Below are 12,824 nucleotides of genomic sequence, written 5' to 3'. Positions count from 1 at the left end.
GATTTCTTGCACAAGAAAGATCCCATCCAGCAAGTTCCATGAAACAGCTGTGCCACCATTACAAAATACAATACTGCCTAGTGCTATTAATAGACATTTAATAAGCTCTCCAAATAGTTTCAAATGCAGCAATTTCACATCACTGAAGACAATTAAATACAGCCTTCGCCTGGGAGTAGGTTATGTCAGGCTGCATCCTAATTGTGTTCCCTGTATTAAGACGGAGCAGAGATGATGCATTAAGCTGGACAATGCTACCTATCAGGAAAGTCTAAGTTACTCAGTTGGGATTTCTCAAGTGTATTGGTCTGATTCTCAGTCTGTGCCTAGTTTATTCTGTTTAGACATGATGGGACTGCCTAGATGAATTATGGGACCTAGATTTCTGTCTTTTTAAGGTAATTGATAAATAGCAGTGTGAAGACCAGGTGTCAAATGGTGGGAAGCAGGATGTGGCCAAGTGTAGTACAGCGTGCTCATCCCTGAGGTTGAAATGCTACCTTGAAGCAAGGAAAAGTAGTTGAAGGCTGTAACAATCACAGAATCACAGAATCACCAAGGTGAAGAGACCTCAAAGATCGTCAAGCCCAACCTGTCACCACCGACCTCATGACTAAACCATGGCACCTAGTGCCACATTCAATCCCCTCATGAACATCTCCAGGGACGGTGACTCCACCACCTCCCTGGGCAGCCCATTCCAATGGCTAACGACTCTCTCATTGAGGAACTTTCTCCTCACCTCCAGCCTAAACTTCCCCTGGTACAGCTTGAGACTGTGGCCTCTTGTTCCAGTGCTGGTTGCTTGGGAGAATCATAAAAATTGTCCTAGAGTAATCAAGGGACTATAGCAAACTTCAGTCTGAAAATGTATTAATATAATTTTCATCAATTATTCACCAGGGTGGAAAAACAAGCTGTGTTTCAGATCACTTGTGTGTATCAGAGTCTTGTCAGAGTGAGGTGGCTATGCCAGATTCACCTTTGTCAGCTTTTCTCACACTGGAGTTCCCTTTGCACATCAGTGCCTACAATGCTGCTGTCAGCTGCCTGGAGAGCTGCCCGTACCAGCAAAATCTAAGGGTCTTTTCTGGGGTCTTAACAGCTGCTGCAAGAGGGGTAGTTCATCCATGGAAAGCTCTGGCAAGGATATGTTTTATTTCTCTTCATTAATGCTTTCCATAGAAACTGCTGACATTGTACAGGAACAGCACAATCTTGAATCTGTCATTCAAAACCCAGCCTGCTTTGTTGTTTCAGAGGCTATGCTTTGGAAGGTTTGGGTTTTTAAAGCTGTGGTGGAGAGTTTACTGGAAGTAGATACTTTCTGTAAGCTTTTTACTTTCGTTAAAACTCTCTCTTCCCCCCCACCCTCCCATTTTTTTTTTTCCCCCTAAAAGAAATATTTGTCAGAAGTCTTTGATTAGTTCAAAATTAACTACCTGATTAAATTTTGAGTCCAGTCACTCAAGCTATATCAACTTCCATCTCTTAGCTGGACATCATGGAGACATACTAGCAAAACTTGGAGTGACATGAGCTGTCACTAGAATGATATCTAAGTCACAGAAATTTATATTCCCTCTAGGTTTTCTGGAACTCAGCAATGAATTTGACTCACTATAATTTCTTATCAGCAGCTTTTCAGGATGCCTTGGGAAATATTTTTAGTCCAGGTGGACAGTTCGTTCATTTAGTTAGATGGCCATGATGAGAAGTTTAATCATCTTTAACATGCTCACGAGGAAAATTATTCTGAGCAATTCTGGAGGGATTTTTTAATCCCACAACTCTTTATCTACAGCCCTAGAAATGTGGAATCAGTCTGATTGAACATGTACCAAAGCTGGACATTTTTTCATTCCAGCAGGCATATGCAACTGTCGCTGGTGGCAGTAGGTGGAGGGCCATGGGCCAGAAGATGCCTTGTGGAGGTACCCAGCCAACCCACTGCTGCAGGAAGAGCTGGAACGCCATCCCCAGCTGTGGTCCCCTCTGCTCTTTAGTGTGCTGCAAAAGAAACTCAACTTTGCCCACGTTCTTACCTCCTAAAATAACATTTCTAACTCTGTTTCTGGCTTTCCTTTTAGGTATGTCTCCATCCACTCTGTGTAGTTTTGTTTCATCTGCTTCTTCAGGCGTTTCTGCAGTAGGAGGGGACCGGAGACCCAGACCCACCACAGTGACCACGGTGCACACAGGGAGCAAGTGAGAGCTGGGGCAGCGAGAAGCGGGCAGCTGGCTGGGCTGGCAGGTTGCCTCTGCACCATTCCACCCTGCGGTGCATGCTCAGTGAAGGACTAGAAGAAAGAAGATTTTTTTATGGCCATATTTTATACTGCAATTCTGAAATGTTTCATTTATCACAAACTGCAATGACTCCAGGGGGAACGGATCTAACAGTCTCTAACGGTGCTGTACATATATATACATATATAGAAATACATATATATATATATATGTGAGTCTAGCAATGTTCTAACTAATGAACACTCATTCTTTTCCCCAGTGATTTACTTTTTTCTCAGTGTAGGTAACCATATATGTTGTATTTTTTTCCATTAACTGCAAACATCTCAACTGGATTATTTAAATAGAGATGCTTTTCTGAGCATTATTTTTTTTCCCCTTTAAGAAGTACTTCCAGTAATGTCCCTCCTTCCAGTTTGCTGGGGGTAGGCTATTTCTGTAGGTAGGAATTGATGTTAACTTTGCAACATGGGAGGATTTCAATGGCATGCCATTTCTTGCTCCTCAAATCAGATTGCAAGGCTGTCTGGCTTTAGCAGAGCTGTTATTGTTCAGATTAAGGAACTGCTGCTTTGCCTACCCTCCTTCTTGAAAGCCATGGTGAGAGTTAAATTGCCACCAGCTGGGAGTCAGTTCATCCTTGTCCTCATTCCTGTAGTGCTGGGGATCTGCAGCACCCCTGTTTCAGAGGAGAGGCAGATACATGGTGCTGCTGGTCAGGAGCCAACTAGAGCTGAGCAAATGAATGACAGAGAACGGGCTCATCTTGCAGCCCCTATCTCCTTCAAGTTGCTGTGTGTTAGGAGCAGAGTGAAAGAAAAGGAAGATGTGAGACCAGGAGTCCAAGAACTCTCTGTTCTGCCCTCAAGCAAGACATTTAATCCACCAGCCTCCTCCCAGCCTGGCCTCTGGCACAGGGCACATCCAGCCCATGGGCTCTGTGTCAGAGGTGCTGAGCACCTGGAGTTCCTCAGAGCTTTGCCTGGTGTTGCAGATGCTCAGCACCTCCCAGACTTGCCAAAATTCAGGTTGGACTTTAATCTCTGTATTTCTGGGTTTCAGCCTCAAGGAAAGGGCTGATGCTTGCACTCCTTTACGGCAAGTTCTTAGGTGCAAAATGCAGGATCTTGTGTAGTGTTGCTCCATCATGCTTAGATCTGACCAAGGACTACAGAGGCCCACTGACCTCGGAAAGCAAAGTGTCAGTGAAAGGATGAGCGTATGCAGGAGCAGTGGTGACACTTGCCTCTCCCTCCTCCAGGATCTCATATACAAAAGTAAGATCAATCTGCCCCATTTTTTAAATTAATATATGCACTTCCCAGGCTCCATGTGCTGGTGCATCAATTAGAAAGAGCCACCATGACTGTCACACAGCCAGACATCAAAGCCGCTTGAAACAGAGAGGAAAGCAGATTTTCCTGGATTTGCCAAGAGGCTTCAAGTGTCTTCTATGCCATTCTCAGCAGTGATTGTCCTTTGATATGACGAGAAAGGGGGCAGAGGCAGGCACCTTTCTCTAGCTGCTCTGAGCCTTCCACACTTTGGACAGGGCCATCTGCTGCCAAAGGAACAACTTGTTCACTGCACCTCTCTTGATTGCCACACTCGTGTCGTCTATACTGCACAAGAAATTTTGAAAGCAAGCCACAAACACAGCTGAATGTATTGGGCAATATGCTAGGAAAAAAACATGAAATGCTTATTTTTTCACTGAGGATTCAAAATCTTCCTTCAGCTTCAGTCAGTTGACTTCAGCTGGCAGAGCCAGGACTTCATCCATTGTGCTTTGAGTGCTAAAAGCTGGGAAAACAGATGACAGTGAGGACTAACTCTGAGACAGCTACTCCTTTGGTGGCACATAAAGCCATTCCACCAGATAGAGCTCTGCTTTCCTTGGTATTAAGATGCCCACCCTTTTTGGAGGTATCCACGGTATCCCCCATCGTGTTGCAGCTGGTATGGATGCTAACATGGAAAGGCTTCAACTTCAGCTTCTCATTTTGGCAAAGATGACAGATATTGGTCTTGTGGGGGCTGGTAGCAAAACTCCATAGAATTTCCCTTGTGAGGACTTCTGACCAAGATTTGGGCAGACTGCAGAGCAGGGAGTCTCCTCGCTGCAAGTCACATAACTGACCCCATCTCCTGGCCATTGCCACCATATACTCCCACCCCACTGACAAAGAGTAGGAAGAACTTTATCAGTATTTACCCTGGGAGCTACTTATGTCTTGCTGAAAAGGTGTCTGAAAATGAGTATAATATAATTATACTTTGTTTTGCTAGCCTGAGTAAGGAAACTTTAGTTTAGGAGAGCTCTTTAAACCCCATATAAGCTCACCTGATCTATTCTGCTCCAGTTGCAGGACTATAAGTAGGCAGTCTGCAAGTTTGGGTTCAGTAGAGTTATCCATGTTTACACACATGCAAGCAAAAGCAGATTTAGTCAGGGAATATTTTTCTCCTTGTACAGTTGTTTCAAAGATTAGGGCTCATATGTCCCCCCTTTGCCTTCGCTTCTTAAACCTGAGGTCTGGTTTGAACATGATGTAGTTGCTGAGAGCACTAATCAAAATACAGCATCCAAACATCATCTTGCAGAAAAAAAGAGAAGCATATGGATTTCAATCTGCAAAACCAAGAGCAGCAAGAGGAGCACAGGCAGACAGGCTGTCCTGCAGATGAGGGGGGACTGGCTGCCCTTCCATGCTGGGTGCTTTCTGTGGTTTTTACTGGGAGGAGTGTTGGGAGGGGTATTCTTTCCTTCCACGCTTGAAATGACAATGATTTAGTCCCCTTCCTGCAAATAATACTCTGCTGTAGTTGTGTAATTTATCATCATTCTTTTTGGCTTGCTGTCAACTGCTGGGATCTTAAGACAAGAAACAGAAGCTCTTAAAAGCAAAATTGTTTCTTTCTGGTACAATTTCGGGTGGTGGGAAGCTCTTCTTTTGCATCAGAGAAACACAGCTGAAGACCTGACCTGGGGGTTCACCACATGCTTAGAGATCACTCTCGTCATTGACTCCTGAAGTATCTCTTGATTAAAATTTCTCATTTTAAATCTGTTAACTGGGATGACTTAGCAGCACCCAGGCCAGATTCATAGAAAGAACTGGAGCTGTTTGCTCCAGCGAACACTCCAGCATCACTACCTGGGGATGCTTCAGTGCTGTTGCATGTCCTTCTGCCCTAATCCACCTTTGCTCTGTCACTCTCTCATGTGAATGCACAAACAGGAATGAATAATATGTGCATGTGGGGAATGGGCTACTAGCACCAAAGCAGGAGATTGAAAGCAAATGCTCGACTGGCCTTGTCATGAAGGAGCAGATAGAAATTCCTCTGGGCTCTTTCCCAATGGACTGTCCTACTAAGCAATGTGTGATTTGCATCTAAAATGAGGATTTCAGCCTGGACTCACCTGTGTGTTACCGTTTTCTGCTTTGCTTTACTGGCAACTATGTGTTTTCCTTTGTAACTTGTTTTCCTCAGCTCCTTCCCCTTCTTTCTCTTTGCTTGCAGCTTTGATTGTTGATTTTTACCTCCAGAGTCACAGAGGCCATCTCTGATGCCAACAGCAGTGTGCTTGCTGAAAAAAAAAAAAATCCAGAAAAGCTCCAGCTGGCACCTTAGTCTGCAGAAGAAGTTGTGAGGACAGGCTACCAGTGAATTCTGCGAGTTGAAAGTCAGTATCGCAGTGGCAGGGGCTTCTGCTGATGATTTTGCATGTGACTTCATTCCCAGTGCACCCTAACTTTCTGCTGGACCACCCCTTCTGCAGCACGAAACTGATATTGGCCCCATGGCACAGCTAGTGGGGAAGTAGGTGTGTGGGGAAGTAGGTGTATGGGGCAAACCTAGCAGTGATGCTTTCCTAAGACTGTGTCATTCTGCTGGTGATGTGTCTTCTGTCCTGGTTGCTGTTGTACTGGTGCCATTAGAGTGATGGATGCAGAAAACCCAGTAGGATTTTGCCTATGCCTTGTGTCTCTGTTATGGTTGTGGTGCTGAAATAAAATCAAGAAATGGTAGAGGTTTGTTCTGGATATGAATCAAACCACAAAAAGGGTGTCAGCATACTGGTGGACACCTCCATGTAGTTCTGCAGTAGGCATTAGACAGTTTCCACTGTGCATGCGTCCTGCATACCTCCATGGCTATTGATAGGTTTTTTTTCTATAACCAGTTCTTCTGGACCCCTGCCTGGCCCTGAGGGACTTCAGAGCTTGTCCAAAGTTTTTCCCAGCCCCAGGAGCTAACACAGCCCCTGATCTCTGTCTTTTCTCCCCATACCCTCTGCAGACAAAAACACAGACCTCATGGATGCTCAAGAAACGCAGTGGTAGATGGATCCAAGGCTGCTTCTTCCTTTAGTGGTTTTAAGGAGGGGCAAGGGGGGCAGGGGAAAGGAAAAAAAAAACCCACCACAAAAAATTCCCACAAAAACCTACACCAACATAGAAAGGCAGATAGATTCCAGCTATCCTTGGATGTGAACTTGGTGTTAATTAGATCAGATGTAGGTAGCTGTGCTATCCCTCTGTGATAACAGCTCCAGCACTGAGGAGCGCTGAGTGAGCATGGCATAAATACACCAGATTGACTTTGCCAACAAGTTCATGTAGACCATAGCCTGTTGCTTTATGCTCTTTCCAAAGGGTCAGGGGATTAATCTACTGGTAAACTAGCAGATTCTGTTCTCAGCCTCAAGGTACAGAAGTATCTTCCTTTCAGTGCATTGAAATTTTCATTTAATTGGGATTATTTCTGTCCTTGCTGCCATGTACATTTATCTGTCTGAGTTGGGGCTGAATGCATCCCAGAAATTATTAATGGGAAGGGAAGTTTGCTTTCCTTATCATGCTTATTTGCACCAGAAACTTGATGCAAAGCATTAGACTCATTCAAGCAAAAAGCAGAAACACACAGAGACTATGGAATATAAGAAAGACAGCATCAAAACCAAGAGGGGAGAGCTGGTTGGCAGGTCACCATCAGCAATGGCTGAGTGAGGAAATGGCCACCTCCTCACAACATGAGTAGACTTTTCCTTGGTGAATCAGCTATTCCATTGCTTGCCCAGCAGCAAGTTTCTCATAATCTCTTCTGTCTTTCCCTGCATCCCTATTGCTAAGTCCTGCCTTCACATCCTGACTGCTGGGATGGTCCAGTCTCTGTAACAAGTGTGTGTGTGTGTGTGTGTGTGTGTGTGTGTGTGTGTTGTGGCTCCAGGGATTGCAGATCCCACTGGTGGGAGATCAGGAGTTGGTTCAGGTTTTATGGTCCAACTTTTCATGGTTGGATCAAAGCTGTGTAAATAGTGTTTGTAATGGGGGTTAAAGGCTCCTTTAGCCCAGACTCTGGTTTTCAAGATCCCTTACCCACCATGAACTGTGCTATTGATCTGTCCAAGTAGCTATTTTTTTCCACCTCTTCATAAATGATACGGTCAGAAAAATGCTTTTACAATTTTGTCCATGCTCCAGAGAGGCATTAGGGCATGTACACTCACAAGTGTTGTGAAAAAACACTTCTGAATTAATAATGACATCAAATGTCTAATAAATGCATGATACTGCACTGCATGTATTAAACTGCCGTTCACTGGTTTTGTATTTCCCAAGCCGTTTCTTTATGCACATTCAACCCAACCTTTTCTTCGAGGGCTTTACTTCTACGTTTTGCTTTTAAATGGCTCAGTGTGTCTGTTGCTCGAAATCCATCATTAAGTTTGAGTAAATGCAAAAGTTGGTGTTTTGTAAACAAGATTCTGCAAAGCCTGGTAATTTATTTCATCTTTCTGTTGAGTGCTCTGCAGCATGTACAGGAAGAGTCACCATCCAGAGCAGCTTAAAACTATGCAGCAGTCACGTACACACACCTAGAAACAGAGAGTTGGGGAGGGGAGGATCCCTTTTTTAATACAGTGCTTAAAAATTTGATCTGAAACAAAAATTCCTTTCCTGGGGTGCTAACACTCAGGACTACCAAAGAAGCATGTTGGTGTGTCTCTTTGGGTTTTCTCTTTTCTTTTGGTTTGTTTTTCTTCTCTCACTTCTTAGCATTTTTTTTTCTTTCTACACGATATTTCTTTTTCACCTGTTGCAGAATGAACTGCATTTTGGGGACCAAGATGCTGTGATTCTTTGCCTGCACAAGATAGAGCAGAGAGCTGAGCTATTTATCCCATCGTTTCCAGAGCACTACCACATAAATACCAGCAGTTAATCCTGGAACCTCCACATAGTACCACCATTTAACTGTGGAAGAGTTCATTGTGGCACTTTTCCTTCTTCCACATGGAAATCGTGCCATTGCCTTCTCTTCCCTTAATCATTGATCCATTTTCATTTGTGCTGGTCTTTCTAAGGCAGGGTACAGGATGGCCACTTGGTACTTGTAGTAATTCCAGCTCATGGGCATCAGCAAGGCAGTGGTGCCAGCTCCTGAGTGATTTCTGCGTTAGTGTGAAAAAAGTTCAAATTCCTAATATTTGAAGCAGAGTCACCTGAAAGGGCTGGGAAATTGCTCTGGATTCCTGGCAAAGGCATGCCATGCAGCAGGGATGGAGAGAAAGCACCATGCTTGTGGCATGCAGAGCAAGTATCATTCTTGGAAATCATGCAAGGGATTGTTCTGTGATGGCTGAAAGCACCAAGAAGTCTTGAGCCCACCTTCAAGGCTAGTGCTCAGCCAGGATGCTGTGCCATTGCCAAAGTGCTACATGGCACCATAAAAAAAATCATCATGGATTTAAACCAGCCTAAGTTCAGATTGCTGAGGCAGCACATGGTACAAGGTTCCATAAGGAGGTGGATGCACGCTGTGGTTCCTGATCACTGGTTGCTCCTAGCGAAGTGCTCAGGGTAGCTCTGAGCTTTTTCATCTCTCATTTACATGCCCTGAGCCTGGCATGACATCACATATGATATGTCTTACTAGATCAAGCTGTGGCATGATCCCCAAAGTGACAATTGTGAAAAGCTGTAGCTCAGTGGGAGATATGGTGTACTCATGTTTCTGGTCAATGCAACATCAACACCCTGTTACACATTGACCTCTAGTTGAGAAACAGCTGTTTGGTCAGTTGAGCCCTTTTTCCAAATAGTTATCTGATTTGGGTCAGTGAGAAATTAAAAGAAGCCCAGACTGCCCAGACCAGTGACTCCCCAAATATCCCCAACTGCAAAACATCTCTCAGTTGACTTTTTAATGAAACTGTAAGCATGTTTTCTACAAAGGCTTAACTCTTAATCAAGGAATGTCAGTGTGCCTAATATTGCAGGTCTTGTGATTGGTGCAAGTTCATAACAGCATCCATGTCCAAACAGAAGGGAGACTATGTATTTACTCCATGCATGTATTAAGGCATTGCAAAAGTTTTATCTGCATAATGAGTTTGCAATACTGCAAATTGTTAATGGGGCTACGTTGCAAATGGTTCTCTGCCTTGACAATCATGTATACATATCGAGATTTCTATCATAATGACAATTTAAAGGGATGACTAATTGTTTTCCTCCAATAAATCAAATTGAATGACCCTGGTGTGAAGTCTGATGTTTCTAAGTGCACCCACTTGCAAGAAAGGGTGTGAATTATCGTAGCATCATAAAATGGGTTTGGTTGGAAGTGATCTAGTCCAACTGCCCTCCACTACATCAGGTTGTTCAGAGACTTGTTGAGCCTGACCTTGAATATCTCCAGGAATGGGGCCTCAACTACCTTCCTGGGCAACCTGTTCTAGTGTTACTCCACCCTTGTGGTAAAGAACTTGCTCCCAACATCCAATCTAAATCCACTCTTCTCTGATTTCAAACCATTGTCCCTTGTCCTGTCACTGCAGGCCTTTGGAAACAGTCCTTCACCAGCCTTCTTGCAGACCCTCTTCAGCTACTGGAAGACTGCTGTTAGGTCTCCCCAGAGCCTTCTCTTCTCCAAACTGAACAACCCCAGCTCCCTCAGCCTGTCCTTGTAGCAGGTGTTATTTCTAGGGCTGCTCCAATGTTGTATTCTATGCAGCAATATCCCTTTGTGTCCCAGAGGACAGTGAAATTCTTTCCTTCCTCAATTTACTCCAAAGGGAGATGGATCAGAAGGATTATTTGTCTTTCAGATGTTTCCTAAAGTTGCTGTTGGAAGTGACACTCTGTCAACATACAGAGACACTGTCTTCTGGGAGTTGAGAGTATCTGTGGAGCTGGGTGGAGGAGATGCAGTTGTGGGAGACTGCCTCACCTTTGAGCTGGTCCTGTTGACTTACAAATTTTGTGCTGGGAATCATGAAAGGAGGTGGGATTTTTGCTAGAGTTTCCAAGTTCCTCTGCAGTCAGCACTGAGCTCCAAAGATTATTGTGTGCACTTCATCGTCAGCTGCTTTTTCTGCCAGACAATGTTCCCTCTGTGTATTATGACTTGCTTTTTTATTTTCCCCTCTTATTCTTAATTTTCCCCACATTCATTTCTGCTTTTCTGGCTTTCACTCACTGTCACACAAGAATTCCTTTCCCTTTAAAAATAGCTAGCAAAATCACTACACCCAGACAAGAATGGTTGTGGGTACTCAACAAGAAGGTGGACTCATGCTTTACCCATGCTTTACATCAAACCCAGGTAGTTTCAGACATCTGGCTCAGTGACAGAGCTGAAATGAGCAGCAGGGATCATGGCCAACTAACAGTAATATGAAGTGAAAGGCAAATTATTTAAATAGCTTTTACACTGTCTACCAATCTGATTACTGTCTCAAAGCGGTGGTGTACAACTGTGGCCACAGAACTACGGTCAGAGGCCGAACTGCACCAGGAGAGTGACTTCCCATTTGTGCTCTGGAAAAGCACATCCCTAGGAAGGCACAGACACATGGTCTGAACTGTAAGAAGGTACAGCAGAAAGACATCACAGTCCTCCCTTATGACACAAATCTGAACTCTTCCGTCTACATTCAGTACCACACTCCTTCCTGTTTAAGTTAGCTCTCCTGGTTTGGTTCCAGTTCTGCAGACTTATGGTAGTTGAAGGCTTATCCCCCATTCCACCATAAAATTAAAATCTCATCCAGGAAAACCTTCTTCTGAGTTCTTGGTTTTAAAATCATGGGGTCCTCTGTATGCTCCGTGGGCACTCAGTGGGCACTAAGCTTTTCCTAGCTTCCAGTGAGACAGGACAGAAGATCAGCACAGGGCCATTAAAATCCTGACGCTTTAAGGTGAGCTCTTGACATCAAATGAATATTTACTTGATCTTTGTGCATTTTCTTCATTGTTATGGGCTCAGTAGAAAGTTCATGTTGGTACAGAGAAGTTAAAAGGACAGGACCAAGACACAAAAAATACTGTGTTGCAACATTGCCAAGAGCCATGTTTGCAGCGGAGGGAAGGACATTATCCTTATTTTGAAGGCTCTCTGATTGTTACTATGCACTGATGGTCTGGCTTAAGGCACTGGTCTTTCTTCATGCTGCATGAAGTCCATTTCTCAGCTCCTTTGGACTTCAGCACTGTCCCTCAGCAGAACCAGGGTTCCAATGGACAATGCTAGACTATGGGTAGGTCTTCTTTCACAGTCAAGAGGATTTTTATGTGAGTAGCATCTGTTGAAGTAGATTATATGGAGATGCCCAGCTTCAATGACCATCCAACCTGAGCAAGGATAGAACCCCTGTGGTTCATGGCCCCCACAGCCAGGTGGGGATGTTCTGAACAGGACTTTCAGGCAAAGCAATTGTTTCCTTGCAGCATAGACAGTCCTACTCCTTCTCTGGTTGTACCTACACTGAATTTCATCCTTAAAGTCAAACTTGCCTCCCAGCTTGTCTGTGCATCCACAAAACCCTATTTTCAGACATGGTCTTGTGAGAATCCCTTTGGGGACTTCATGAGGAGAGAACATGGGCCTGCCCTAAAGCTATCTCAGGACACCATAAGCTGCCATAGGGATAATGGGACACGCTATTCGTGTCATGGTATGTTTCCTCCTAGCTTCTCTCAGGGAGAAGGTCCACCTTCATCTCTGTGAGTATGTGCCCTGCCCAGCACATCTGAGTCCTTGTTTTGGTGGGGCCCCTCAACAATGCTGAATGACTGTGACAACGACCATTTTTTGTAACTGTGGAGGCAGGGGAAAAGGACCGTCTGGATCAGCACTGCAAGTATTCAACTGAGTATTTCCAGATTGTTTGGCATTTGGGCTTTCTGGATTATACTGGAATAAATTCCTGACTTCCAAACTCAGTTTACTTATCCTGAATTCAAAAGTATCCTTTCCTTTTTTTCACCTTTGGGTTTTTTTCTTTTTATGATATTCTGATAAAGTTACAGTCAATTAATGGTTTGTTTAGCATCTTCATAAAAGTGTTTTGTTTATGGAAATTAGTAATACTAATGATAATAATAGAGCTGAGAGGCAATTTGTTGTTCCTATCAAACTCACGAGCTTTGTGCTTTCTTTGGCACCATGCAGGCTCTTGTCTGTTTTTCATTTTCTTTCTTTAGGGCAGAAGCAAGAGCTGCATTCACATCTCTGCCTCAGTTTGCTGTCTGGCTGTGACCAGAAATGCATAACAAATC

At 44.0% G+C, this 12,824-nt stretch overlaps 1 protein-coding gene across 2 annotated transcripts in view; it reads left to right on the top strand.

Annotated features, from left to right (window-relative positions):
• Positions 1 to 9,799, top strand: part of CAMK1D (calcium/calmodulin dependent protein kinase ID) — a 242,389-nt gene extending 232,590 nt beyond the window's left edge. Inside the window, exons 11-12 of one of the 2 annotated variants that reach the window (XM_068168345.1) lie at positions 2,091 to 2,208; positions 5,779 to 9,799. In XM_068168345.1, the coding sequence (XP_068024446.1) occupies positions 2,091 to 2,208; positions 5,779 to 5,791 (131 nt within the window). In that variant the 3' untranslated portion in view covers positions 5,792 to 9,799. The remainder of the gene's footprint in view (positions 1 to 2,090; positions 2,209 to 5,778) is intronic. The other variant, XM_068168352.1, reaches the window with a different exon arrangement.
• The last annotated feature ends 3,025 nt before the right edge of the window (positions 9,800 to 12,824 follow it).

This window comes from Melanerpes formicivorus, unplaced genomic scaffold (assembly GCF_026170545.1).
Source record: "Melanerpes formicivorus ecotype bairdi unplaced genomic scaffold, bMelFor1.0.p_v2 SCAF_3, whole genome shotgun sequence".
Classification (NCBI taxonomy): domain Eukaryota; kingdom Metazoa; phylum Chordata; class Aves; order Piciformes; family Picidae; genus Melanerpes; species Melanerpes formicivorus.
The sequence above is the reverse complement of the archived record's forward strand: the minus strand, read 5'-3'. Positions and strand labels throughout refer to the sequence as shown.